The following is a 25,855-nucleotide window of genomic DNA, read 5'->3' as shown; positions in this document are numbered from 1 at the left end:
TGGAGAACTGGCAAATACCACCTCTGGCTGGCCCCAGAGTGGGATGGGAATGGGGATTTTGCAATATCCTTCCCCCGCCACGCCCACCAAGCCACACCCACCAAGCCCACCAAGCCACGCTCACAGAACCAGTAGTAAAAAGATTTGGATTTCACCACTGATTCTGCTCCATTCCAACAAAAAGGATGACTCAGGAGTAAGGCCAGGAGATGATTGGCCCCTCCCATAAGGCTTAAAAGACCAGCAACAGCTCTTGGGCTCTTTGTTGGAAAACAAATTTGATAGATTTGTTTCTTGTCTTGCTGCATTTATTTCTTGTCGGCGTCTTCTGCTTCTGAACTTTTGCCAAGAAAAGCCTTTGGCAGGTTGCCTAATTAAACCAAGGTTGGTGATGAGGCTGAAGAATTGTGTTATGAAGAATTTGTTTTGAATTAGTTTGGACTACGCTGAGAATGAGTTAATTCTCAGCTGTTCTAATAAAGTCTGTTTGTTTTCAAACTGATTGCGTCTGATAATACCTACTTGGGCCTGGGTCACAACAATCCTATTGAATAAACAGGATTTTTTCCCTCTGTAATCCAAGGTTAATCTCCAGGTGGACAAAATCGCACCCATGATCGTGAAGGGAAGGCAGAGACAGAGGTGGTCAGGGATCAGAAATGAGGACAGACCATTTCATGCTGGTTTTCTTTTTGGCTGATTTGGGACTGGGATGATCACACTTCAGTGGGGACAAGCTGCACCTTATCCTGCTGGATAGGGAAACAACCTACCGTATACGGCACTTGCTGTCTTGGTAGTTTTGGCTGGCATCGAAGACAAACGCAAAGCTGAGTAAAAAGCGACTTGGAGACAGTTCTCAATCAATCGAACTATTTCGGTTGCGAGTGCCTTCTTTGCTGATTTTGTATTTCACCATGTCCATTCAACAATTCCTCAGAAAAGTGAAGAAGGTGGCAAACAATTCACAGGGGGAAATGTACATTGGGTGACCGACAGGGATCAGACATCTTCATTCGCTAAATCCATAATTTGGCCAAGGAGGACTTGGAAACTTGGACGCTCTTCTGCTTTCTGGAAGAAAGAAGAGAAAGAGAGAGGAAATTGTTTCAAAAAGAGATAGACAAGGTAGGGGTGTTGTAGCCTAAATAAAATTCTTTCCCCTGGGAATCAAGGACATTGGTGCAGGTGTTCGAAAGATGGAGACTGAGGTCACCTAGCAACTGGACTGTATGCTGATTGGTCCATGTGACTGAAGACTCTGGGGGGGGGGGGAGAGTGATAAAGTTTTATTTTCATTGGGTGTAAAACCAGCGGGAATTTAGAGCTGTTTTTTTCCACCAGGAACATGCCAATTTGATATGTCCCAATAAAATGTTCTTTGAGGAATTTGCCTGCCTCAGAATTCTTACTGAATGGGATGTATTCAGAAGTGGGCTTCAGCCGGTTCGCACCGGTTTGAGCAAATCGATTGTTAACTTTTTGCCCAGTTCGGAGAACCGGCTAATCCCACCTCTGGCTGGCTTTGCCCACCCCACCCCTCCCAGGAGTCCCCCCAGCGGACCGTTTTGACTTCCAGGTTGGTGCAGGAGGCCGTCCAGGCCCAAAACAGGGCGGGTGGGGGGGCGTTGTGCACCCCCCGCCACACCCCGTTTTGATTGGCAGAGTGCTGCAGGAGGCTGAGTGCTGTCCCGCCCCTGGCCACGCCCACCCAGCCGGTCATTAAGGCAGAGAACCAGTTGTTAAATTATTTGAATCCCACAACTGGATGTATTACTTGGAACCTTGACATTGTCTTTATCTCCTCTCCCTACAGTTCATGGCAGTCTGTCACTGGATACCAGCGATGCCCCGCAAGCATAAAGTGACAGGCTGACATGGATTTCCTTTTGAAGCATCAGAGATCATTAATTTCCAACATTGGAGCCTTTGAAAATTGCTTCTCCCCCCCTTCAGCAAAGAGATATTTCCTCACACCTCCTCCTCATCACTGGGACGAATGAGACGGAAACCTACCTCATGCCAACAACTGTACATGATGGCGTAGACCCTGTCAGAGGCCAGCTGGGGACGGTAGAGGCGCAGCCCTTTGATGACGTGGTCAGTGGTCTCGCTGTTGGTGAACCTCTCGTAGGGCATCTTCCCCAAAGCATGGACCTCCCACATCAGAACACCTGTCCATGGTGAAAACATCACAGAACATCTGAAATGCCACTCAATTCTGCGTATAAGATTCCTAGCCTCTGGACCACAAAGTAGAATAGAATAGAATAGAATAGAATAGAATAGAATAGAATAGAATAGAATAGAATAGAATAGAATAGAATAGAATAGAAAATATGGAATGGAGTGGAGTGGAGTGGAATGGAATGGAATGGAATGGAATAGAATAGAATAGAATAGAATAGAATAGAATAGAATAGAATAGAATAGAATAGAATAGAATAGAATAGAATAGAATAGAATAGAATAGAATAGAATAGAATAGAAAATATGGAATGGAACGGAACAGAACAGAATAGAATATCTTCTTTATACTGTAACTGCTATTATAATAGCAAATCTTTAATAAAAGTTATTTCATTACATTCTTGATTAAATTATCTTTCCATTGATATATAATTTTATGGTACTACTCCCCCCAAAAAGTGATGTTATTAGCTAGTTTTAGAAAATACACTTTTCCCAAAAGATTTCCCAAACGACTGAATTGGAACCACCTTTTCCCCATGTCTGTTCTGGGACCTGGGAGCCGTATCAGTGGTACACTCTGTGGCCAAGAATATTTTGTCATTACGTTCATCAGCCATGATGGTTTCTCCCTCTGGTACATCATCTTCTATGCCCATACTTTATAAAGTACCATTTTATAAAGCCATAGTAAGACCACACCTGGAATCCTGCATCCAGTTTTGGTCACCACATTACAAAAAAAGATGTTGAGACTTTGGAAAAAGTGCAAAGAAGGAGGAACTAAGATGATTAAAGGCCTGGAGGTTAAAACACATGAAAAAATGGTTGGAGGACTTGGGTTTGGCAAGTCTAGAGAAAAGAAGGACTAAGGGGACATGATAGCAGTATTCCAGTATTTGAGAGGCTGCCACAAAGAAGAAAGGGTCAATTTATTTTCCAAAGCACGGGAGGGCAGCACAAGAAACAATGGATGGAAACTAACCAAGGAGAGAAGCAACCTGGAATTAAGGAGAAACTTCCTAACAGTGAGGACAATTGACCAGTGGAACAGCTGGCCTTCAGAAGTTGTGGGTGCTTCATCACTGGAGATTTTTAAGAAGAGACTGGACAGCCACCTGACTAAAATGGTATAGGGTCTCTTGTTTGAACAGGGGGCTGGATTAGAAGACCTCCAAGATCTATTTTGATTCTGATTCTGCTCACCAAAAGCCCAAACGTCTGATTTACTGCTGAACTTCCTATAGAGAAGAACCTCTGGAGGAGACCACCGGACTGGAAATTTGGTTCCCACGGAGCTGACGTAGTCATCATCCAAGACGTACCTGCAAGGAGAAGGTTGGGTTGGGCAACTTGACGCTATAATCCTCAAGCCAATAACTCAAGTGGCTCCCAGTCCATTGGGAGTCCAGTTCTCGACGTTGGCAACTTACTATCCCAAACCTGCAGACCCATTTAGCACTGAAACTCACCTGGAAAGGCCAAAATCGGAGACTTTGACCACTCCTTGTTCGTTGACCAAGCAGTTGCGAGCAGCCTGTGGCAGACAGAGGAAGCTTCTTATAAATAGTGTGATATCAATATTTGTTACAGTCATGAACCAGCATAAACTTAAAATTAACATATTCTGAGAGTCAGGATGCCCAAGCTTGTTACAAAGATTCTCTGGATAGAGAATTGACTGTAAATATTTTAAAGAAAGAAACTGTGAATTTTGGGGCACTTTGGGGCATCCTGGTGGCACTTTCACCCCTGGTCATTATCTCAGTTTGAGCAATCCTGATGGCACTTTCACCCGTTCTAGAACCTCCATCATTATGCCAGTTTGAACAATCCTGATGGCATTTTCACCCGTTCTAGAACCTGCTCTAGAATCTCCATCATCATCCCAGTTTGAGCAATCCTGATGGCACTTTCACCCACGTTGTAGAACCTCCATCATTATCCCAGTTTGACCAATCCTGATGGCAATTTCACCCCCATTCTAGAACCTCCATCATTATCAGTTTGAGCAATCCTGATGGTACTTTCACCCCATTCTAGAACCTCCATCATTATCCCAGTTTGACCAATCCTGATGGCACTTTCACCAGTTGTAGAACCTCCAACCTCCCTCATTATCTCAGTCTGAAGATCTGATAGCACTTTCACCCCAGTTCTAATATCTCCATCATTAGACTGAGGGTTCCTGATAGCATTTTCACCTGCGTTGGAGGAAGAAGTTATGGTCTTCCAGTATTGCCAGACAACTCCAGAATCCTGTACTACTAGATACGTTGGCTAAGGTCACAGAGATGTGTCCTGCAGCAACATCTGGAAAGTCACAAGTCATCCATGCCTCATCCATGACAAGGTCACCGGTGGTAGCACAACCCAAAGACATTGACTTGATTTTGCTCCCTTGGTGAGTTAAGCAATGCGTCACCTACCAGGTCCCTATGTAGAAACTGTTTGGATTCCAGATACTCCATGGCTTCACAGACATCCTTGCACATATCTAAAAGCTCAGTGGCCTGGAAGGACCGCCGAGTATCCCGCAGGTAGGTCAAGAGGCAGCCTTTGGACAGGTACTCTGTGATAATCAAGATTGGTCTTTCCTTCGTGCAAACCCCAAACAGCTGCACCAGGTTGGCATGGGAAAGATTCCTGAAAAGGAAAGCAAGGACCTCATTGGTTTAGAAATTCACCTTTGTCCTTCATCCCTGTTTTTCCCCATCCAATGGCGAAAATAAGGAGCAGATCAAAGCCATCATATAAATTGTTCAGCTTGGCCTTACCATGTTTCAGGAACTCAGCTGTGGCCGTTCAGACAATCAATATGTTGTGTTAAGCACCGACTGTGGTTTATTTAAGGAATAAATCCTGATTAAACCAACTTTAGTTGGCCTGGTGTGCAAACACTCTAAACTGGCTTTTCATAGAAGTGGCAGGAAGGAAAAATGTCCAAGAGTAACATTCAAATCCATTGCAAAGATAAGTCTTACTTCTAGCTACAGACAGAAGAGCATTGACTTCAAGTTAATAATTGAGAAGTATCTACCCAAGTACACTTCCTTTCACGACAGGGCTCCAACAAGAGCTGAGTTGAAATACGTTTGAGTCTCCAACATGTGTGATGGACCACACTGGGCAATCTGAAAATCCAGAGATGCCTTCAGAATTGGAACAGAATCCCAGCAAGCGTACCAAGAGGGGAAGGATGTGTTGTGGCCCGATGGCCACTGGCCCCTCCAGCACCCTAATCGGAGGAGGAGGAGGAGGAGGCGTGGCAGTCAGGGTCAGCATCAGGGCAACCTGAGAGCTTCGAGGAGGAAGAGGGAATGGAGCTGACAGAGAGAGAGAAAGAGACAGAGGCGGAGCCTGGGCCGTCCGTCAGCCCTCAGATGGAGAGTCAACTGTCTGGTTTGGTTCTACAACCCAACAGGACAGATACGGACTTCAGAGGATAATTAGAACTGAAGAAAAAACAATGGTTATCAACCTGCCTTCCATTGAGGTCCTGTATACTGCACGAGTCAAAAAGAGGGCTGTGAAAATATCTACAGACCCCTCGTATCCTGGACATAAACTGTTTCAACTCCTACCCTCAAAACGATGCTATAGGGCACTGCACACCAGAACAACTAGACACAAGGACAGTTTTTTCCCCAACGCCATCACTCTGCTAAACAAATAATTCCCTCAACACTGTTCAAACTATTCACTAAGGCTGCATTACTATTAATCTTCTCATCGTTCCTATCACCCATCTCCTCCCACTTATGACTGTATGACTGTAACTTTGTTGCTTGCATCCTTATGATTTATATTGATATTGTTTCCTGATTACTTATTTGTACCCTATGATTATCATTAAGTGTTGTACCTTATGATTCTTGATGAACGTATCTTTTCCTTTATGTACACTGAGACCAGATGCACCAAGACAAATTCCGTGTGTGTCCAATCACACTTGGCCAATTAAAAAAAAAAATCTATTCTATTCTATTCTATTCTATTCTATTCTATTCAACAGCCCCCAGGTCTGGAGGTGGCTGATGAGGAAGAGGAGGAATAGCTGGGTCCAGTGCCTGACATGCGGATGCATAGAAGGCAGAGGAGAGGAGAGGAGAGCAGTGGAAATCCATGGGTTTGACCCTTGGGAAGGAAGAGCTACCACTGCTAGCAACGCCCCACCCTAATTCTGAGGATAAAAGGCAGGGGGTGGAGATGAATAGATGTGGCAGACAACTACCGTATTTTTCGGAGTATAAGATGCACCGGAGTATAAGACGCACCTACCTTTTTTGGTGAGGAAAAGAAGAAAAAGAAATCTCCCTCTGCCTCTGAGCAATTTTGCCTCGTTGCAGCAAACAGCAAACAGCCTGCTTTACTTTCACTTTCGTTTTCAGCATAGTTTGATTAGCACAAGGGGGGAAAAAAATCTGCTGCAGCAATTTTCCTCCTTGCAGCAAGCAGCAGAGCCCTGCGCAAAACAGCTGAGAGCAAATCAGCTGAGAGTCGGGAGGCCGATCCAATCAATTTGTGCTAATTAGGTTGTGCTGAAGCTGAAAGGAGCTGTTTTTTCTTGCTGTTTGCTTGCAAGGAGGTAAACTGCTGGGAGGCAGAAGCCAAAAGGTGGGAGCCAGTGGGTGGGCGGGGCTACATTTGGTGTATAAGACGCACCTAAATTTTCACCCCCTTTTAGGGGGGAAAAAGGTGCATGTTATACTCCGAAAAATATGGTATTCATCTTCCAGCCAGATGGACTTGTTAGCCTGCGAGAGAAACTTTTTGCCAGGGCTGCCAGCATTCCTAATAAAGGAATCCTTTGCGTTCACGTCAGAGGGTTTGTCATATTTGGGGAGCTGGCTCAGAACAGGATGTTGGGAGTAGAAGTTGAACAACATCTGGAAGGTTACAAGTTCTTTACCCTGATCTAAAGGAAAGTCTTGATAGAGAGAAGAAGAAAAGGAGAGGTTGGCTCACATCATGACTTTGGCTTCATCGATAAAGGCATCTTCTGACATGCAGCCTTCTTTGATCATCTTGATGGCCACGTTGTATTGACCTCGCCACTTGCCATGCTTCACCACTCCAAACTGGCCTGTCCCCAACTCTTTCAGAAATGTCAGTTCTTTCAGGTCAATCTCCCAGGCCCCTAAGGATGACACAAAGCCCGGGGGTGGGTGAAAAATCCAGTTGGACGAGAAGAAGTCCACCACGGACCATTTCCAGCAATGTCCCAAAACATCTAATATAACGTCACTGAAGACCTTGTAGGAAGCCTTTGAGTCAGAACCACACATCAAATATAATATATAGGCTGTGTTCACTCAACGTGCTATTGAATTAACTGGGTTCACACAATATGCCCAACAAGAACTATAGAGTAGAGTAGAGTAGAGTAGAGTAGAGTAGAGTAGAGTAGAGTAGAATAGAATAGAATAGAATAGAATAGAATAGAATAGAATAGAATAGAATAGAATAGAATAGAATAGAATAGAATAGAATAGAATAGAATAGAATAGAATAACAGAGTTGGAAGGGACTTTGGAGGTCTTCTAGTCCAACCCCCTGCCCAGGTAGGAAACCCTACACCACTTCAGACAAATGGTTATCCAACATCTTCTTAAAAACTTCCAGTGTTGGAGAATTCACAACTTCTGGAGGCAAGTTGTTCCACTGATTAATTGTTCTGTCAGGAAATTTCTCCTTAGCTCTAGAATAGGATGGGATGGGATGGGATGGGATGGGATGGGATGGGATGGGATGGGATGGGATGGGATGGGATGGGATGGGATGGAATGGAATGGAATGGAATGGAATAGAATAGAATAGAATAGAATAGAATAGAATAGAATAGAATAGAATAGAATAGAATAGAATAGAATAGAATAGAATAGAATAGAATAGAATAGAATAGAATAGAATAGAATAGAATAGGAATAAAAAGAAGAAGAAGGAGGAGGAGGAGGAGGAGGAGGAGGAGGAGGAGGAGGAGGAGGAGGAGGAGGAGGTGGAGAAGGAGAAGGAGAAACAGAGAGTTGGAAGGGACTTTGAAGGGCTTAGAGGTCTTCTAGTCCAACCCCCTGCTTAGGCAGGAAACCCTACAGACAAATGGTTATCCAACATCTTCTTAAAAACTTCCAGTGTTGGAGCATTTACAACTTCTGGAGGCAAGTTGTTCCACTGATTAATTGTTCTAACTATCAGGAAATTTCTCCTTAGTTCTAGGTTGCTTCTCTCCTTGATTAGTTTCCACCCTTTGCTTCTGAGAGTGCACAGCGCACGACATGCCAACGAAAGGAAGGAAAGCTTAACAACTGCTAAGTTGTTTATGGATCTAGTTCAGTGAACCCAACCAAAGGCATCACACAGTTAAAGACATCCAGGTATTACCATATCCAAGTCCTGCAGTGGAAGGAGCAGATTTCTGTTGTGTTGACACAGGATACTTCAATCGGGAGATAAGTCCTAGTGGATAAAAATAACGAGGTTATTAGAAGGTTATTCAACATAAGAAGAGCCTGTTTGGTATAGTAACTGAAGGCGCTGGGCTAGAAACCAGGAGACTGGGAGTTCTAGTTCTGCCTTGGGCAAGGAGTCAACTGGGTGACTTCAGGCTAGTTCCTCTCTCTCAGCCCTAGGAGGAAAGAGGCAAGAGGAAACTATTTCTGAAAACACTGCCAAATAATAATTAATAAAATCATAAAATCGTATTAAAATAAAATAAAATAATAAATAATAAAAATAAAATAATAAAAATAATAAAAAATAAAGAATAGAATAAAATATAAAAAAATAAAATAAAATAAAAAGAGAAGAGAAGAGTAGAGTAGAGTAGAGTAGAATAGAATAGAATTATGGAATAGACTGGAGTAGAGTAGAGTAGAGTGTAGTGTAGTGTAGAGTAGAGTAGAGTAGAATAGAATTATGGAATAGAGTAGAGTAGAGTAGAGTAGAGTAGAGTAGAGTAGAGTAGAGTAGAGTAGAATAGAATAGAATAGAATAGAATAGAATAGAATAGAATAGAATAGAATAGAATAGAATAGAATAGAATAGAATAGAATAGAATAGAATAGAATAGAATTATGGAGTAGAGTAGAGTAGAGTAGAATAGAATTATGGACACCTTTACAAAACAGCTGCTCATCCTCACCTGCGGAGTTGTGTTGGTGATAGTTGATGAGCTCCGGGATAGTGCTGAAGTGGTGCTTCTCAGCCAGGAAATATTTGTTCTGGGGTGTCGAGCACACCACATAATGGCGGATGGTGCCCTGAGGTTCCCTAAGGAAGGAATCGGGTGTTTAAAAAGGGATCCCAAGAGAAACAAAGACCGTGAGGTGAGAAATTGGGACATCCGGAGGAAGGAACCCCTGCAAAGTGATGCCTTGTAGTGTGCTTAATTATTCTACATGAAACAACACTCACCCAGAGGACTTAGCAAACACAGAGACGGTGTATTTGCCTGTCTTGCTGACAGAATCTCGAACGATGAAACCACCATCTTTGCCCTGAAATATAGAAATGCCTAAATTTTTCAGTGGTGAAGATTGGAGAATGATTAATTTCTCAGTGTAAGACAAAGACTCGGGTCTCTCGATGGAAGCCCCTCTTGTGAGGTTGCTTCTAAGCCCTTGGATAAAGCCACGCTACATCCGGCTAAAATGCTGGATTACTAGCCCTAGTATAAGGTGACCAACTTTTTTACAATGAGAAGGAGGACACGTGCGTGTGTGCTGTGTTGTGTTTCGGTAAGAAGTAAACAAAACGTAGCGCACTCTCTCAAAACAATTCTCCTGTACGGAGCACATGCGTCTCATCATCACATCTCGCCACACTGTACCGAGCCTTGACAAATTGTCATGTCAAATACAAATACGTCACATCACACGTAACGGATCGGATCAGCATTGATTGAATACGGAGATTTACAGATTAGTCTACAAATATCAAAAAGGAGGACATGTAGGAGGACATTTTTCGAGAGAGGACAGAATTTACAAAAGAAGGACGGTCCTCCCTAAAAGAGGACAATTGGCCACCTTACCTAGTAGCAAGTAGTAGTTAGTAGTAGTAAAACTTAAGTAGGTTTGCCTGAACTCTACGCCTAAATCTACTGCACCCTTCACAAGGATTATAAGCAAAAAGAAATTCTTGGCATACAATTTTGGATCTTAGAATGAAATGATATGCTATACAAACTAGTACTCGGTCACATTAGCTACTCCTGATTGGATCCAGAAGCTAAGCAAAAATAAAAGGGGTACAAAACATACACGGTGTACACCAGAGGTCTTCAAACTTGGCAGCTTTAAGACTTGTGGACTTCAACTCCCTGCTGGCTGGAGAATTTTGGGAGTTGAAGTCCACAAGTCTTAAAGCTGCCAAGTTTGAGGACCCCTGTACACAGTCAAAGAGGTTTCCCCCAAATCCTTACTTCAACTTCCTTGCAGTTTCTTAAACTTGGTCAGTTGAAGATGTGTGGACTTCAACTCCCAGAATTCCTCAGCCAACAAATCTCCCCAAATAAAAAGCTGGCTGGGGAATTCTGGGAGTTGAAGAAGTCCACACAACTTTAATTTGCAAGGATCGAGAAACATAAATTCCTTGCAATGAAAGGAAGAGGAGGAAGGGCGGGCAAGACAGACACGAGACAATACCTCTTTCTTCAGCAATTCTTCTGCTTGCCTTCTGGTTATGTTTTTCAAATACCACCTAAAACACGATAAGATAGTTGTCAAGAAAGAACACCGAGGATGAAGGTCAAGCATAGAGCCTCGTGGGAGGGATTTATTTGGAGTAAAGAATGAAAATGAAATTCTCCAAAATTGTTCTGACCTAGGCTTCCTTAAAAAGCATGAAGAAGAGTCTTGCTCCCGGCAAAAGCCCTTTTATTTACACAACTGTGAATTCCTTTCATTCACAGTCAGCAAGGCTTGGCAAACAGTCTTTCAGAGGAATATTTATCAACACAGACCTTATCTCGCTTGGAAAGCTGCCAGATAACTAGTGTCCAAACACAGGGTAAGGCAAAACTTGGCACAGTCTCTTAGAGTCGCGAACAGAATTTTCCACTCTTGAAAGGACCGAATGAACAAATTGTTTCCTGCAAAAGTCCACTCCCCATTTGCTCCTCTTTTGTTTCCTATGGGAGGGGTCAATCACCTCCAAGGTGTGGCTCTACTCCCAAGTCGACCCTGCTTTCTGAGTTGTTCTTGTCTTCTGGCAGCTCTGAGCATGCGCACGCTGGGAACAGGCTCCAGCTGTTCCTCTGCCTCACTGCTGTCTATCTCCCTCTCTGCCTCCAATCCAGAGCCCTCATCTGAGCTTTCCCCAGCCCCCAGGACTGGCCCATGTTCCTCCCCAACCTCCTCACTGTCCGACTCTGCTGCCAGCTCCTCTGGCCACCAGCGGCCACAACAAAAATATTTGATTAGTGGTTTACAGTCACAGACCTTATCTGGTTTGGAGAGCGGCCAGGCTGATATCTTGGCAAGGAGCCTCTGAGAGTCACGAACCAATTAAGCGAACTAATTGTCTCCTGCAAACCCCACTCTCCTTTTGCTCCTCTTTTATTCCCTCTGGGAGGGGCCATTCATCGTCCACCTGTGGCCTTATTCCCAAGTCGACCATTATTCTTTAGCTGTTCCCTTTGTCTGACAACTCTGCACATGTGGACACTGGGAACAGGCTCCAGCTGTTCGTCTGCCCCACTGATGTCCGACTCCGAAGGCAGCTGACAACTGGCATACGGCCCTGGCCCCCTCTCTGCCTCCGACACAGAGCCCTCATCTGAACTTTCCCCAGCCCCCAGGACTGGCCCATGTTCCTCCCCAACTCTCTCGCTGTCCGACTCTGCTGCCAGCTCCTCTGGCCACCAGCGGGCCACAACAAAAATATTTTATTAGTGGTTCATTCCCAAACCTGCCCTCCTGTTTGATGCCAATATGGGACAAGACAATGTTGAGCATCTGGTCCCACCCATCTTATTACTAGCTGATCTTCTACGTCTGAAGTCCAGGTTGACAAGCTATAATCTCAAATGGTGGAGGAGGCATGAAACATCTGGAGAAAGAAATGACTGAACTGACAATGAGGCAGAAGATCCCAGACTTGGACTGAATAATAATACAGTCCGTCACTCTTCTGCCATCTGGACTCCATTCGATGTGTTAGAGTATATCTGTCATCTCCATGAATGGATCAAGCCCATGGCTCAGAGGACACTCACTCAAATATCTCCAGAGAATCTCTTGCTTCGGTGATGTAATTGGAGGGGATGTAACCTTGTTTCCTGGATGGAAGGAAGTAGAAGGGGCAGAGGAAGAGGAGGAAGGATGATAAGACCATTAGAGTTCTCGTGCAGAACATTTCAGGCTTCCTTTATTGTCTAAGATAATGGCAAATCCAAAAACTAGAATCTTGATGCTTACATATCATTACAAGTTGAATATAGGCATTGCCTTACTGAACACTGCTCAAAACTGACATTGTTTAGAATAGAATAGAATAGAATAGAATAGAATAGAATAGAATAGAATAGAATAGAATAGAATAGAATAGAATAGAATAGAATAGAATAGAATAGAATAGAATAGAATTCTTTATTGGCCAAGTGCGATTGGACACACAAGGAATTTGTTTTTGGTGCATATGCTCTCAATGTACATAAAAAGACAAGATACATTTGTCAAGAATCATAAGATACAACACTTAATGATAGTCATAGAATAGAATAGAATAGAATAGAATAGAATAGAATAGAATAGAATGGAATGGAATGGAATGGAATGGAATGGAATGGAATGGAATGGAATGGAATGATTTATTGGCCAAGGGTGATTGGACACACAAGGAACTTGTCTTGGTGCATACACTCTCAGTGTACATAAAAGAAAAGATACATTCGTCAAGAATCATAAGGTACAACACTTAATGATAGTCATAGAATAGAATAGAATAGAATAGAATAGAATAGAATAGAATAGAACAGAAGAAAACAGAAGAGAACGGAATGGAATGGAATGGAATGGAATGGAATGGAATGGAATGGAATGGAATGGAATGGAATGGAATGGAATGGAATTATTTATTGGCCAAGGGTGATTGGACACACAAGGAATTTGTCTTGGTGCATACGCTCTCAGTGTACATAAAAGAAAAGATACATTCGTCAAGAATCATAAGGTACAACACTTAATGATAGTCATAGGATACAAATAAGCAATCGAATCATATTAGGAAACAGTCAATATAAATCATAAGGATACCTTTTTTGCCAGTCCAGTGGGAAATTCCCATGATTAAAGGACTCAAGTCAGAAGGGATGGAACAGATATTTTAGCTGTGCATCTAAACTAAAGGCATTTGCATACACCCCCACACCCTTCAAAATAAACTCTTGGGAACTCTAGCAATAGCATTTAGACTTATATACTGCTTCACAGTGCTTTACAGCCCTCTCTAAGCAGTTTACAGAGTCAGCCTATGGCCCCCAACAATTTGGGTCCTCATTTTACCCACCTCGGAAGGATGGAAGGATGAGTCAACCTTGAGCCTGGTGAGATTCGAACTGCCAAATTGCAGGCAGCCGGCAGTCTGCAGAAACAGCCTGCAGTGCTGCACTCTTAACCACTGTGCCACCACGACTCTATCTCCTGAAATGCTAAGCCAACAGCAATCTAGACCAGTATGGTTGGCTGGGGAATTCTGGGAGTTGAAGTCCACGAATCTTAAAGTGGCTAAGGTTGAGAAACACTGATCTAGACCATAAACGAAACTACAATGAAGTCCAACCCAAGACAATCCAGCCATTGCCCTTCTCCCATCTCATACCCATTCTGGTCTTGTGCTCTCCACCATGATTCACTGCTCTCCTCCAGGATGAGATATTCTTCTCCTTTCTGTAGCTGCAAATCCTGGTCATTCACGGGGGTGTAATCGTAGAGAGCGATCACCTTCCTTGTCTTAGAAGGAACGCTGGGTATTGGTTTGGGTGGCAAAGGCTTCTTCATGAACTTTGGAAGGATGGGAAAAGCAAGGAGGAAAATAGTAAGGCCTTCCAGGGATCTGGCTACAAGATTGCCCAGGCATCAGTGGTGTCGAATGTACCCACACCAGGGGGACTGCGTTGGCTCACATGGTTAAGACACTGAGTCAAAAGACCACTGAGAGATCGACAGCTCAGCACATTGAAAGTGAAGAATGAGCCAAGTCATGGAATGAGCTCCCATCAGTTTGCTCCAGCTCCAGCAGTTCAAAAGCGTGCAAATGCAAGTAGATAAATAGGTACCACTTCGTCGGGAAAATAACAGGGGTGTGAAAAGAGCCCCCTCGAGCGACCCCTGGGCAACTGTGATGTCACCAGCTAATTCTTTCAATCCGGAAGCGCCTTAGAAAAGTTGCTTCCGACATGAATGTAGTAGCAGTAGTTGGGGTTAGGGTTGTAGTAGTAATAGTAGCCACACCAGCCCATAAAGTTACCTGATTCTCCTCTGGTGTCGGGGGCAATGGCTTTTCGGGCTTCTGAAGTGAACGGCCAGTTTTGAAACCTTCAAGGAAAGGACAAGTGTAATTGATTGATTGATTGATTGACTGACTGACTGACAGACAGACAGACAGACAGACAGACAGACAGACAGACAGGCAGGCAGGCAGGCAGACATGATACCCTACTTAGACTGGCTGACTGGCTGGCTGGCAGACAGAGACAGACAGATAGACAGACAGATGTGATACCCTGCTTAGACTGGCTGTCTGACTGACTGACTGACAGACAGACCGACAGACGTGATACCCTGCTTTTCTGGCCATAGGTGGCTAACCATTACAGGTAGTCCTTGGCTGAGGATCACAGTTGGGATCAGAGTTTCCACTGCTAATCAGTGGATAGTTGTTCAGTGAGTCCCACCCAATGTTATAACCGTTTTTGTCATTAAGTGAAACATGGGGCGTTAAGTGAATCCACCTTCCTTCCTTGACTTTGCTTGTCAAAGCCAACTGGGATGGTCGCAAATCACACGACTCCAGGATGCCGCAACCATTATAAAACCATGCCAGCGCCGTGACCAAGCACCTCATTTTGGATCACATGACTGTGGGGAAATGTCCTAAGTGCCAGGAGGACCAATTTTTTTCAGTAACTCTTAACAGCCACTAAACAAATGGTTGTAATTCGAGAACCTACCTGCACAAATAAAGGATGAAGGAAGAAAGGATGGAGGTTGAGATCAGAATGAAGACACAAGGAGAAGGTGAGAGATGATTTCTTACTTTGACTCCTGCCGGCCAAAACCTTGCAACCCATGGCCATTTTTGCAGTCTGGAAGCAACAAAGATATTGTCCATCCGTCCAGAAACAAGGATGATACTTCTGCACCAGGTTGCTGTTATAGTAGGTCACTGCAGCGAAGATGGAATAAGAGAGGAGCTTTCTGAAGAGCATGCCAAGAACTAACTCGGACATTGCGGTATGATTTGTTAAAATATTCACTTAGCCATTTGTCGGTGTAATGCAGATTTAAAGCTGACCAGCTGCTGTAAGGCTATAAAATGAGACGGTGAAATGAGAATGAAATCAGCAGGGTTATTGCCCCTTTAAGAAGCTGTTGTTGTGACCTAGGCTTCCTGAGTCATTAAAACACACGAGTAGTCCCAAAAACCTCTTTTATTGCAACAGCTGTGAATTATGTTCATTCACAGCTGAGTTCCAATTAGTTGCAAAAAGTCCTTCGGGAGAAGTCCTTCGGGATAATCACCAGCCTTTATTTCCCTTGACACTCTGCCAAAGACCTACTTGGCAAAGCCACACAGAGTCCAGAATCAAACAGAGATGCCGACTGGGAACAGAATTAACAACGTTGCTTTCCTGCAAAGGGCCCATGTGCCTTTGCTCCTCTTTTAAGCCCGAGGTGTCCCTTTTGTTTTAACTGTTCGTGCCTTCTGGCAGCTCTGCGCATGCGCACACTAGGAACAGGCTCTTCCTTTTCCTCTGCCTCTCTGCTGTCTGACTCTGGAGGCTCCGGAGTCTGCGCATCACTCCCAGGTGGCCCTGGCCCCATCTCTGCCTCCGACGCAGAGCCCTCGTCTGGGCTTTCCCCAGACTCCAGGACTGGCCCATGGTCGTCCCCAGCCTCCTCACTGTCCAACTCCGCTGCCAGCTCTGCAGGCTGCTGGCGGACCACAAGAGCTGTCTATATAAGGGAGGCCATGAGAAGGCATATCTCGCTCCTCGTGTATCTCTTTCCTCATCATGTTCTATCTGCATTGTAGTTCTCCGTGTAAAGTTGAAGATTGATTGCTTGCCTGGTATGTGCCTACCACGTATATGTCTGTATATAGAAGTCTTGTACATAAACCACTGTTTGTAATTACAAAACCTCTTGTCCTGTATTTTGCTCCTGCGTTGTCTCAAAATAGTAGTCACACTGTAAACACTCTGACACAATTCAACATTATGTCTATGTTCACTCCCCTTTACTTTAACCCTGTCTCAACAAAATACAAGGATTGTTTGCTGATCATGCAATGAGCCCAAACCAATCAATCATATTATTAAAGCTTAATCTGATGGCCTGATTCACATCTATTACCTAAAAATTGTCCTTTTAGTTGAATCTTGTACAAACCCAGCCATTATACCAGTGTTACGACTAGGAAGCTTGCTTGGTTGCAACCATCACTCTCATAATAAACCTCTTGTTCATTTGTCCCAAGGGTGCTTTTTCAAGAGGCAATTGGACTTTTCTGGTTTTTCTTTGAAGACGTTTCGCTTCTCATCCAAGAAGCTTCTTCAGCTCTGACTGGATGGTGGGGAATGGAAGGGTTTATATTCCTTGCAGACAGCTGGTCCTTTGCATCTTTTTAGAGAGTTGTCGAAGCACTTGGAGGTTTATCTGTGTCCTCAATGACCCTCTAAAAGGATGCAAAGGACCAGCTCTCTTCACGCCCACCACACCACACCACACCACGCCCACCAAACCACACCACACCACGCCCCCAGAACCGGTCGTAAAAAAAATTGAATTTCACCACTGGTGACAAGACAGCCTTTCTCTGATGCCACAACAGTTACACCTGTTTTAATCACATGGATACTGACTGTTCTTCAGTTGGTGAACCCAACGGGTCCGTAGTTCCTCCATGGGAGAGAAGACATAGAGGGGTCCTTCATCGTATACCACCTTGGGGACACACAAAGCAGAGATGACGAACAGTGGTTAAAATATGGATAGCCTCAACTTACAACCGCTGGTTTTAGCGACCTTACTACAAAGCTACGAGGGCACTGAAAAAAGGAGGAGTTATGATTGCTCCTCATGCTTCCGACTGTCGCAACATGGGTTACGTGATCCCCATTTTGCAACCTTCTGACGAGCATAGTTAATTGGAGAAGCCGGCTGGGGAATTCTGGGAGTTGAAGTCCGCCAGGCTTAAAGTTGCCAAGGTTGGAGACCCCTGCTCTAGAATAGTATTTCTCAACTGTGCCAACTTTAAGATAATAATAATAATAATAATAATAATAATAATAATAATAATAATAATAATAATAATAATAATAATAATAATAATAATAATTTTATTTCTATACCGTCCTTCTCCTGAAGGACTAGGGGCGGTGTACAGCCTATTAAAAGCACAAAGACAGACATCAATTAAAGATGCCTGGACTTCAACATCCTAGCTGGGAAATTCTGGGTATGGAAGTCCACACTTCTTAAAGGTTAAGTCTAGGGGTGAAATGCTCCCGGTTCGGACCGGATCACCCGATCCGGTAGCGATGGAGGCAGGTGGTTCGGACAACCGGTAGCAAAAATCCCTGTCCCCCTCCCCATGCCCAGCTGAGCTGCACAATCTTTTTTTTTACTTCTAAAAGCATTTTTTCTACAATCTCTTCAGCCGAAAAAATGCTTTTAAAAGTAGCTTCTGATGATCATGCAGCTCAGCTTGAATCGTCAGAGGCTTTTTAAAGATAAAAAGCCTCTGCAGATCAGGCAACTCAGCTGGGATCGTCAGAGCCTTTTGAAAGCATTTTTTTACAACCTCTTTGCTGAAGAGGTTGTAAAAAAAATGCCTTTAAAAGTAAAAAAAAAAATTGGCCACGCCCACCCAGTCACATTAAACCAAGTCACGCCCACAGAACCGGGAAGCTGATAGGAAAAAGAAACTTACTTGGAAGGGATAAGGAAACCTTTCTATAATGGAAATCTGCTCGTGGTCATTTGCATCTTCTTTTCGCTGCATGCAAAAGAGTTTGAAAATGAAATACATCCATCCATCCATCCATACATACATACATGCATGCATGCAGGAATGGGCTTCAAAAATTTTAGCAAGGGGTTCTCTGCCTGGTTGTTTGGTGGCTGTGGCCATGTTGGGCGTGGCCTAATCGGCCTCCTGCACCACGGCAGGGGGCCATTTTTGCCCTCCCTGGACTCCGGAGGCTTTTCTCGAGCCTCCAGGAGGGCAAAAACAGCCTCCCCAGGCTCCGGAGGCCTTCTCGAGGCTGGAAACAGGTGGTAGGTCCATTTTTTGCCCTCCCCGAGCCTCAGCGCATGCCCTGCACTTACCTGCATCCAAAATGGGCCATGTGGGGACTCCTGGAAGGGGAGGGGAAGAGTGGGTGGGGCCAGTGGGGAGTGGGATTTCAGGGCTCTCTGAACTGCACAGAATCTTAGCTAGAGTTTCTTCTGAACCCCTGAGAACCCCCAACAGCTCACCCCTGCATCAGAGGTGGGTTTCAGCAGGTTCTGACCAGTTCTAGAGAACTGGTAGTGGAAATTTTGAGTAGTTCGGAGAACTGGTAGTAAAAATTCTGACTGGCCATGTCTCCATCTATTCTCTGCCTCCTAAATCCCAGCTGATTGGGAGGGAATGGGGATTTTGCAGTATCCTTCCCCTGGAGTGGGGTGGGAATGGAGATTATACAGTATCCTTCCCCTGCCACGCCCACCAAGCCATGCCACGCCCACCAAGCCACTGATAACTGATAGTAAAAATTTTTGAAACCCACCACTGCCCTTCATGCACGCATACATACATACAATGAGTACATCAAAGCTAATTCTATGCTTCCGCATCAGCCTTCTGGGAAATTTGAAAAGTTGGGAGCGTTCCACCTGGCTCTCATAGGCAAAATGCAAAAGCATTTTAATTTTCATAATCTAACTGTGAAATTTCCCTCCTGCCAAAGCCAGTTAGACATCATTCTTTGTGGTTGGCTTTTCATTCCTAGCCATGGATCCTAATTTGGATACGACAGTAAAAAGCAAAACAGCAAACAAATGCTTTTTTTCATCGCTTGACTGACAGCTCCCTATAAGCAGGAGGGGCTGCAGTGAAAATGGCTCACCCACATGCCACGTATCTGGGATTAAACCAGCATTCTTAGAAGAGGAAGAAATGTCTGATTACCGATACCCGCCGTTCCGGAGGAGGGTTGTTTTCTGGAACCACAATCTCGACGCAGGTGATTTTATCAATGTCCACCGAGCCCTTCTTACTTCCTCTGCGCTGTAGGAAGACAGTGAAAATATTTGGAGGGTGTTTTTTTTTTTTTTTAAGAGACCTAAAATTTCAATCTACAATTTGTGCAGCTGGAGAGATGATACAGATTAACAGAGTTGGAAGGGACCTTGTAGGTCATCTAGTCCAACCCCCCGCCCAAGCAGGAAACCCTACACCATTTCTGACAGATGGCAGTTTGGTCTCTTCTTGAAAGCTTCCAGTGATGAAGCTCCCACAACTTCTGAAGGCAACTTCTGTTCCATGGGTTGATTGCTCTCACTCTCAGGAAATTCCTCCTTATTTCCAGGTTGAATCTCTCCTTGTTCAGTTTCCATCCATTATTCCTTGTCTGGCCTTTGGGTGCTTTGGAAAATAGTTTGACCCCCTCCTCTCTGGGGCAGCCCCTCAAATATTGAAAGACGGCTATCATGTCTCCCCTGGTCCTTCTCTTCACTAGACTAGCCATGCCCAGTTCCTGCAATCGTTCTTCATATGTTTTAGCCTCCAGTCCCCTAATCATCTTGGTTGCTCTTCTCTGCACTCTTTCTAGAGTCTCCACATGTTTTTTATAAGGGTAGTGACCAAAACTGGATGCAGTGTTTTAGGTGTGGTCTTACTAAGGCTTTATAGAGTGGTATTAGTACCTCCCTTGATCTTGATTGTATCCCTCTGTTAATGCAATTTAGGATTGCATTGGCTTTTTTGGCTGCACACTATTGGCTCTTATTTAATTGGTTGTCCACTAAGACTCCAAGATTCCTCTCACAGTTGGGTAAAATAGTGTGACCTAATCCAGTAGTAATCTCAGTAGACAAGATCTGCACAGCCATCCTGATCGGCAGAGACATTTTTTCTTTTAAATGCCTCTGACGATAAGGCAACTCAGCTTGGATCGTCAGAGGCATTAAAAAGAAAAAAAGTCTCTGCTGATCAGGCACCTCAGCTGGGATTGTCAGAGCCTTTCGAAAGCATTTTTTTACAACCTCTTCACGCCCACCCAGTCACATTACACCCCCCCCCGCCCCCACCAAGCCACATCCACAGAACCGGTAGTAACAAATTTTAGATTTCACCCCTGCATCAAACGTGCGCACGTAGTGCACCCCAAAAGGAGGCATAGGGTAAGTAGAACAGCGCGCGCAGGGTGGGTGATCAGCTTTGGTGCGCAATCTTTTTTTTTTTTACTTGTAAAAGCAATTTTTTACAAGCTATTCGGGTGAATAGGTTGTAAAAATATGCTTTTAAAAGTAAAAAAAAGGCTCTAATGATCATGCAGCTCAGCTGTCATCGTCAGAACCTTTTTTTTTTCTTTTAAAAGCATTTTTTTACAACCTATTCACCCGAATAGCTTGTAAAAAATTGATTTTAAAAGTAAAAAAAAAAGAGGCTCTGATGATGACAGCTGAGCTGTGCGATTGTCAGAGCCTTTTTTTTAATTTTTAAAAGCAAAAAAGCAAAACCTTCTGCACATGCGCAGAGGGTACAAAACACATTACCTCCTGGTTGTCGTTACTTCCAGGAAGTAACGACAACCAGGCGGGTGGGCAGAGCCTCGCACCATGATCGCTACCCAGTTCTCCGAACCACCTGCCACGATCGCTACCGGATCGGGCAATCCGGTCCAAACCGGGAGCATTTCACCCCTGCAACCAGGTTACTAACTTATCAACTGCATGTGTTTCACTTAACAAATGGGGCAAAACTCACTTGACAAATGTCTCACTTAACCACAGAAATGTTGGGCTTAATTGTAGTCATAAGTGAGGACTATATGTACTAACAAACTGAGGGATGAAACAGGTGATAGAGTGAGGGGATCCGGTTGTTGGATGTTTCTGAGACTTAATCCCTTTTTCCCTTCCAATAAATCTGGTTAAAGAAGACTTTGCGCCAGTCTTGTTTTCTGTCGTTAAGGTCTCCAAGACTCACCCCACGTTCGAAGTCGTATTCATAGTAAGAGAGCTTGCTTTCTGTCAGCAGAAAGAGGCGCTTCTTGAAATTCAGCGGAGAAGTCTTTTTCTTTTGCTGGGAACGTTTCAGGAAGATGCTCTCTAGGATAACATTGGACATGGCTCCTCTCGTCCTCCTCTTCCTCCTCTTCCTCTTCCTCCTCCGTGATCAATTTGCTGAACTGCCCCTGCCAACAATCATAAAAACGCTAAGCAAAATTGAACAGCGGGATGTATTTCTGTCCAATTATATATATATATATATATATGTGTGTGTGTGTGCCAAATTCTGTAGCCTTAAACAGTAGTATTTATTTCTATCCAATCATAGATAGATAGATAGATAGATAGATAGATAGATAGATAGATAGATAGATAGATAGATATAGAAAGATAGATACATAGATCATAGATAGATAGATAGATGATATAGATAGATGATATAGATGATATAGATAGATGATAGTTAGATGATAGATAGAGTAGATAGATAGATGGATAGATGATGGATAGATAGATGATAGAGATAGATGATAGAGATAGATAGATAGATAGATAGATAGATAGATAGATAGATAGATATAGATAGATAATGGATGGATAGATAGATAGATAGATGATACAGATGATAGATAGATAGATCATAGATAGATGATATGGATGACAGATAGATAGATAGATGGATAGATGATAGATAGATAGATAGATCATAGATAGATGATATAGATGGCATAGATAGATAGATAGATAGATAGATAGATAGATAGATAGATAGATAGATACAGTAGATAGATAGATAGATAGACAGACAGACAGATACCCTTTCCTACCCTTATCTATCCTTCCACCCCCCCCCCACCACCACCACTCCCCAGCCACCATTAGAACCGAAGAAACTGGATGAGAAGTTAAACGTCTTAAAGGAAAAACAAAGTCCAGTTTGTTTTGAAAAAGCACCTTTGGGACAACTATGACCTGAATGATTGAGAATCTCCGCTTGAGATATTGTAGTAGAAAGAGTGCAGAGAAGAGCAACAAAGATGATTAGGGGACTGGAGGCTAAAACATATGAAGAACGGTTGCAGGAACTGGGTATGTCTAGTTTAATGAAAAGAAGGACTAGGGGAGACATGATAGCAAGTGTTCCAATATCTCAGGGGCTGCCACAAAGAAGAGGGAGTCAAGCTATTCTCCAAAGCACTTGAGGGCAGGAGAAGAAGCAATGGGTGGAAACTAATCAAGGAAAGAAGCAACTTAGAATTAAGGAGAAATTTCCTGACAGTTAGAACAATTAATCAGTAGAACAACTTGCCTGCAGAAGTTGTGAATGCTCCAACACTGGAAGTTTTTAAGAAGAAATTGAATAACCATTTGTCTGAAGTGGTGTAGGGTTTCCTGCCTAAGCAGGGGGTTGGACTAGAAGACCTCCAAGGTCCCTTCCAACTCTGTTATTCTATTCTATTCTAAAAGTCAACTAGATAGAACTTGCTTCTGAGTCAATCTAGGCCTCTACAAAATGCCCATGCAAAATAGGAAGAAAGAGTGCTCCTCTCTTGAAAAATGCACGCATCTGTTAGACAGCGCAGCTGCCTCTTCTGTGTAATTTTTTTAAAAAAATGAAGAAGCACCTTGTAATGCATGAGTTATAAGCTTTCAGTCTGCCTAGAGTGGACAGCTGCATTCTCAGAGATTTGCAGGGCTGCGTTCCCAGAAAGGTGCCACGTTAGAGGAGCATGCAACAGACAGACACATGTAAATATTATGTAAATAAAATGTTGGCACTGAATTCATTTCTTCCCCAGGCATTAACCCAATACTGATATAGAGCAATGGTTGCCATTGCTTAAAAGTTCTTTCCTTGCTAGAATGAAGAGAGAGAGAGAGAGAAAGAAAGAGAAAGAGGGAAAGAAAGAAAGAAAGAAAGAAAGAAAGAAAGAAAGAAAGAAAAGAGAGAAAAGGATAGAAGGAAGGAAAGAAGGAAAGAGAGAGAGAGGAAAGGAAGGAAAGAAGGAAGGAGAAAGAGAGAAAAGGAAGAAAGGAGAGAGAGAAAAGGAAGGAAGGAAGGAGAGAGAGAAAAGGAAGGAAGGAAGGAGAAAGAGAAAAAAGGGAGGGAGGAAGGAGACAGAGAGAAAAAGAAGGAAGGAAAGGGAGGAAAAAGGAAGGGAGGAAAGAGAAAAGAGAGGAGGAAGGAAGGAAGGAGAAGAGATAGATAGATAGATATAGATAGATAGATAGATAGATAAAGAGAGAGAGACAGAGACAGAGACACACACAGAGAGAGAGAGAGAGAGAGAGAGAGATGATAGAGGAAGAGGTAGAAGTAGAAATAGAGGTAGAAGTGGAGAGATAGAGATAAAGAAACAAACTTACTTACTGGCTATTTCCTCTTTCTTTTCTTCCTCAGATTACAGGCAATCCTTTCAGCGAGGGCCCCCCAGATTCTGGCAGAGGTGACCCCCCCACTGCCTGTCTGATACTTGAGCAGAGGGTGACAGCGATGGCAGTAGCCGGAGACCGATTTGAAGAGCCGCATAGAACAACATGCAGCAGTCCAACTCTCATCTGAGCTAACCCCACCCTTTCAGTTCCTCTTTTCTCAGTTTCTGACCAAGCTGTCTCTTGTTTCCTCTCACCGAGAGGCCACATGGGTGCAGGACAAGATTTTTTATTTTATTTTATTTCTTTAGTTTCGGGGGGAGGGAGGGATCTCTAGTCTCTGCCCCCTACTCCAAAAGCAACGAAATCATCTCCAGGTCTGAAAAGGCAGCTGGACAACTGGATAGATGTGGAAGCCAACTATGGAGACCAAAAGGGACCAACAAAAGGTTTCCACGTAAGGGTTGCATACAGTATTCTTCTTCCAACTGTTAGATTGGAAGCGTCCTGTGGCATTCAAAAGCTTGCGACTACCAATCGCCCTTTGGAAGAACTGATGGCACAGCAAAGCACAAAAAAGACAGCCGAAGAGCTATGTTTGGGATGCAGAGTTTAGCTGAAAAGGGGGAACAATCCAAGGTAGACACTAATAAAGGAAAATATTTGTAGCTTGGGGTTGAAATCCGGGGTCCTTTGTGACTCTGAGCTTGGTGGTTTCCTTGCAGACGTTTCCTGACCCAACTAGGGAACATCATCACTGCTAGCACTGATGATGTTACCTATTTGGGTAAACACTGGATTCATTCACACACACATCAAGTCCTGGGATTGGTTGCGGTTTAGCTGTATACTGTGTAGTTCCAGTTCATACACTCCATCCATACTCTAAAATGTATGGCTCCCATAACCCAGCGAAATGAAGCTTATTCAGTAAACCAGGGATAAGCCAATAATAATAGAATAGAATAACCGAGTTGGAAGGGACCTTGGAGGTCTTCTAGTCCAACCCCCCTGCTTAGGCAGGAGACCCTATACCATTTCAGACAAATGGTTCTCCAATCTCTTCTTGAAAACCTTCAATGTTGGAGCACCCTCAACTTCTGAAGGCAGATCGTTCCACTGATTAATTGTTTTCACTGTCAGGGAATTTCTCCTTAGTTCTAGGTTGTTTCTCTCCTTGATGAGTTTCCATCCATTGCTTCTTGTCCTGCCCTCAGGTGCTTTGGAGAATAGCTTGACTCCCTCTTCTTTGGGGCAGCCCCTGGGATATTGGAAGACTGCTATCATGTCACCCCTGGTCCTTCTTTTCATTAAACTAGACACACCCAGTTCCAACAAACGTTCTTTACATGTTTTATAAATGGTTTGGTGTGTGGTACGAAGTCAATCCACAGAGGACATTCCTTTTGCAGCTTGAACTGGAGGTTTAATGTTAGTTGTAAAGATCCAGTTATAAGGGTCTTGTACAATAAGTGTCTCTGACCACGTACAAATTGTATTTACTGCATCTCTTTAGCACTGATTTTAGCCACAGCCTGTCTCATCTTTTCGCAATGATCAAAATTAAAAACTGGTTTTTCCGAACTGGTCTAATTCTACAAGGTCTCTTGTCGAAATTGTTAACCTGACTCTTTACTGCAAACCGAAAAATTTTATCATGACAATTCTTGGTCTTACAGACAGAGGAATAAACTGATTGATTATATAAGCAGGAAGAATCGAAATGGGGGTTTCAAACCAGAGGAAATAATTCCAAGAAGAGAACGAGTTTTCAAGATACATCAACCTCAAATCAAAATTCAAAAATTTTCGAAAATAAAAGCAGAGGGAGGAGCAATGCTGAAGAAGAA

The 25,855-nt window shown here is 43.6% G+C and overlaps 1 protein-coding gene across 1 annotated transcript; it reads right to left on the bottom strand.

The window, feature by feature from the left end:
- Positions 1–1,002: 1,002 nt before the first annotated feature.
- BTK (Bruton tyrosine kinase) lies at positions 1,003–24,085 on the bottom strand. Its single transcript, XM_070952174.1, has 19 exons — positions 24,004–24,085; positions 21,610–21,817; positions 19,588–19,686; positions 18,346–18,411; positions 17,276–17,357; positions 15,448–15,576; positions 14,659–14,726; positions 14,011–14,192; positions 12,407–12,469; positions 10,836–10,890; positions 9,604–9,686; positions 9,332–9,459; positions 8,572–8,646; positions 7,159–7,330; positions 4,620–4,836; positions 3,663–3,727; positions 3,397–3,515; positions 2,017–2,174; positions 1,003–1,074 (listed from the first exon to the last, which is right to left on the bottom strand). Exons 2-19 carry the CDS (start codon positions 21,748–21,750, stop codon positions 1,003–1,005), a joined length of 1,974 nt encoding a protein of 657 aa, XP_070808275.1. The 5' UTR covers positions 21,751–21,817; positions 24,004–24,085.
- Positions 24,086–25,855: the final 1,770 nt, after the last annotated feature.

Source organism: Pituophis catenifer, unplaced genomic scaffold (assembly GCF_029215685.1).
Source record: "Pituophis catenifer annectens isolate HBS135680 unplaced genomic scaffold, rPitCat1.0.hap2 SCAF_11, whole genome shotgun sequence".
In the NCBI taxonomy this organism is placed as follows: domain Eukaryota; kingdom Metazoa; phylum Chordata; class Lepidosauria; order Squamata; family Colubridae; genus Pituophis; species Pituophis catenifer.
This window is presented reverse-complemented; position numbering and strand designations above follow the sequence as displayed.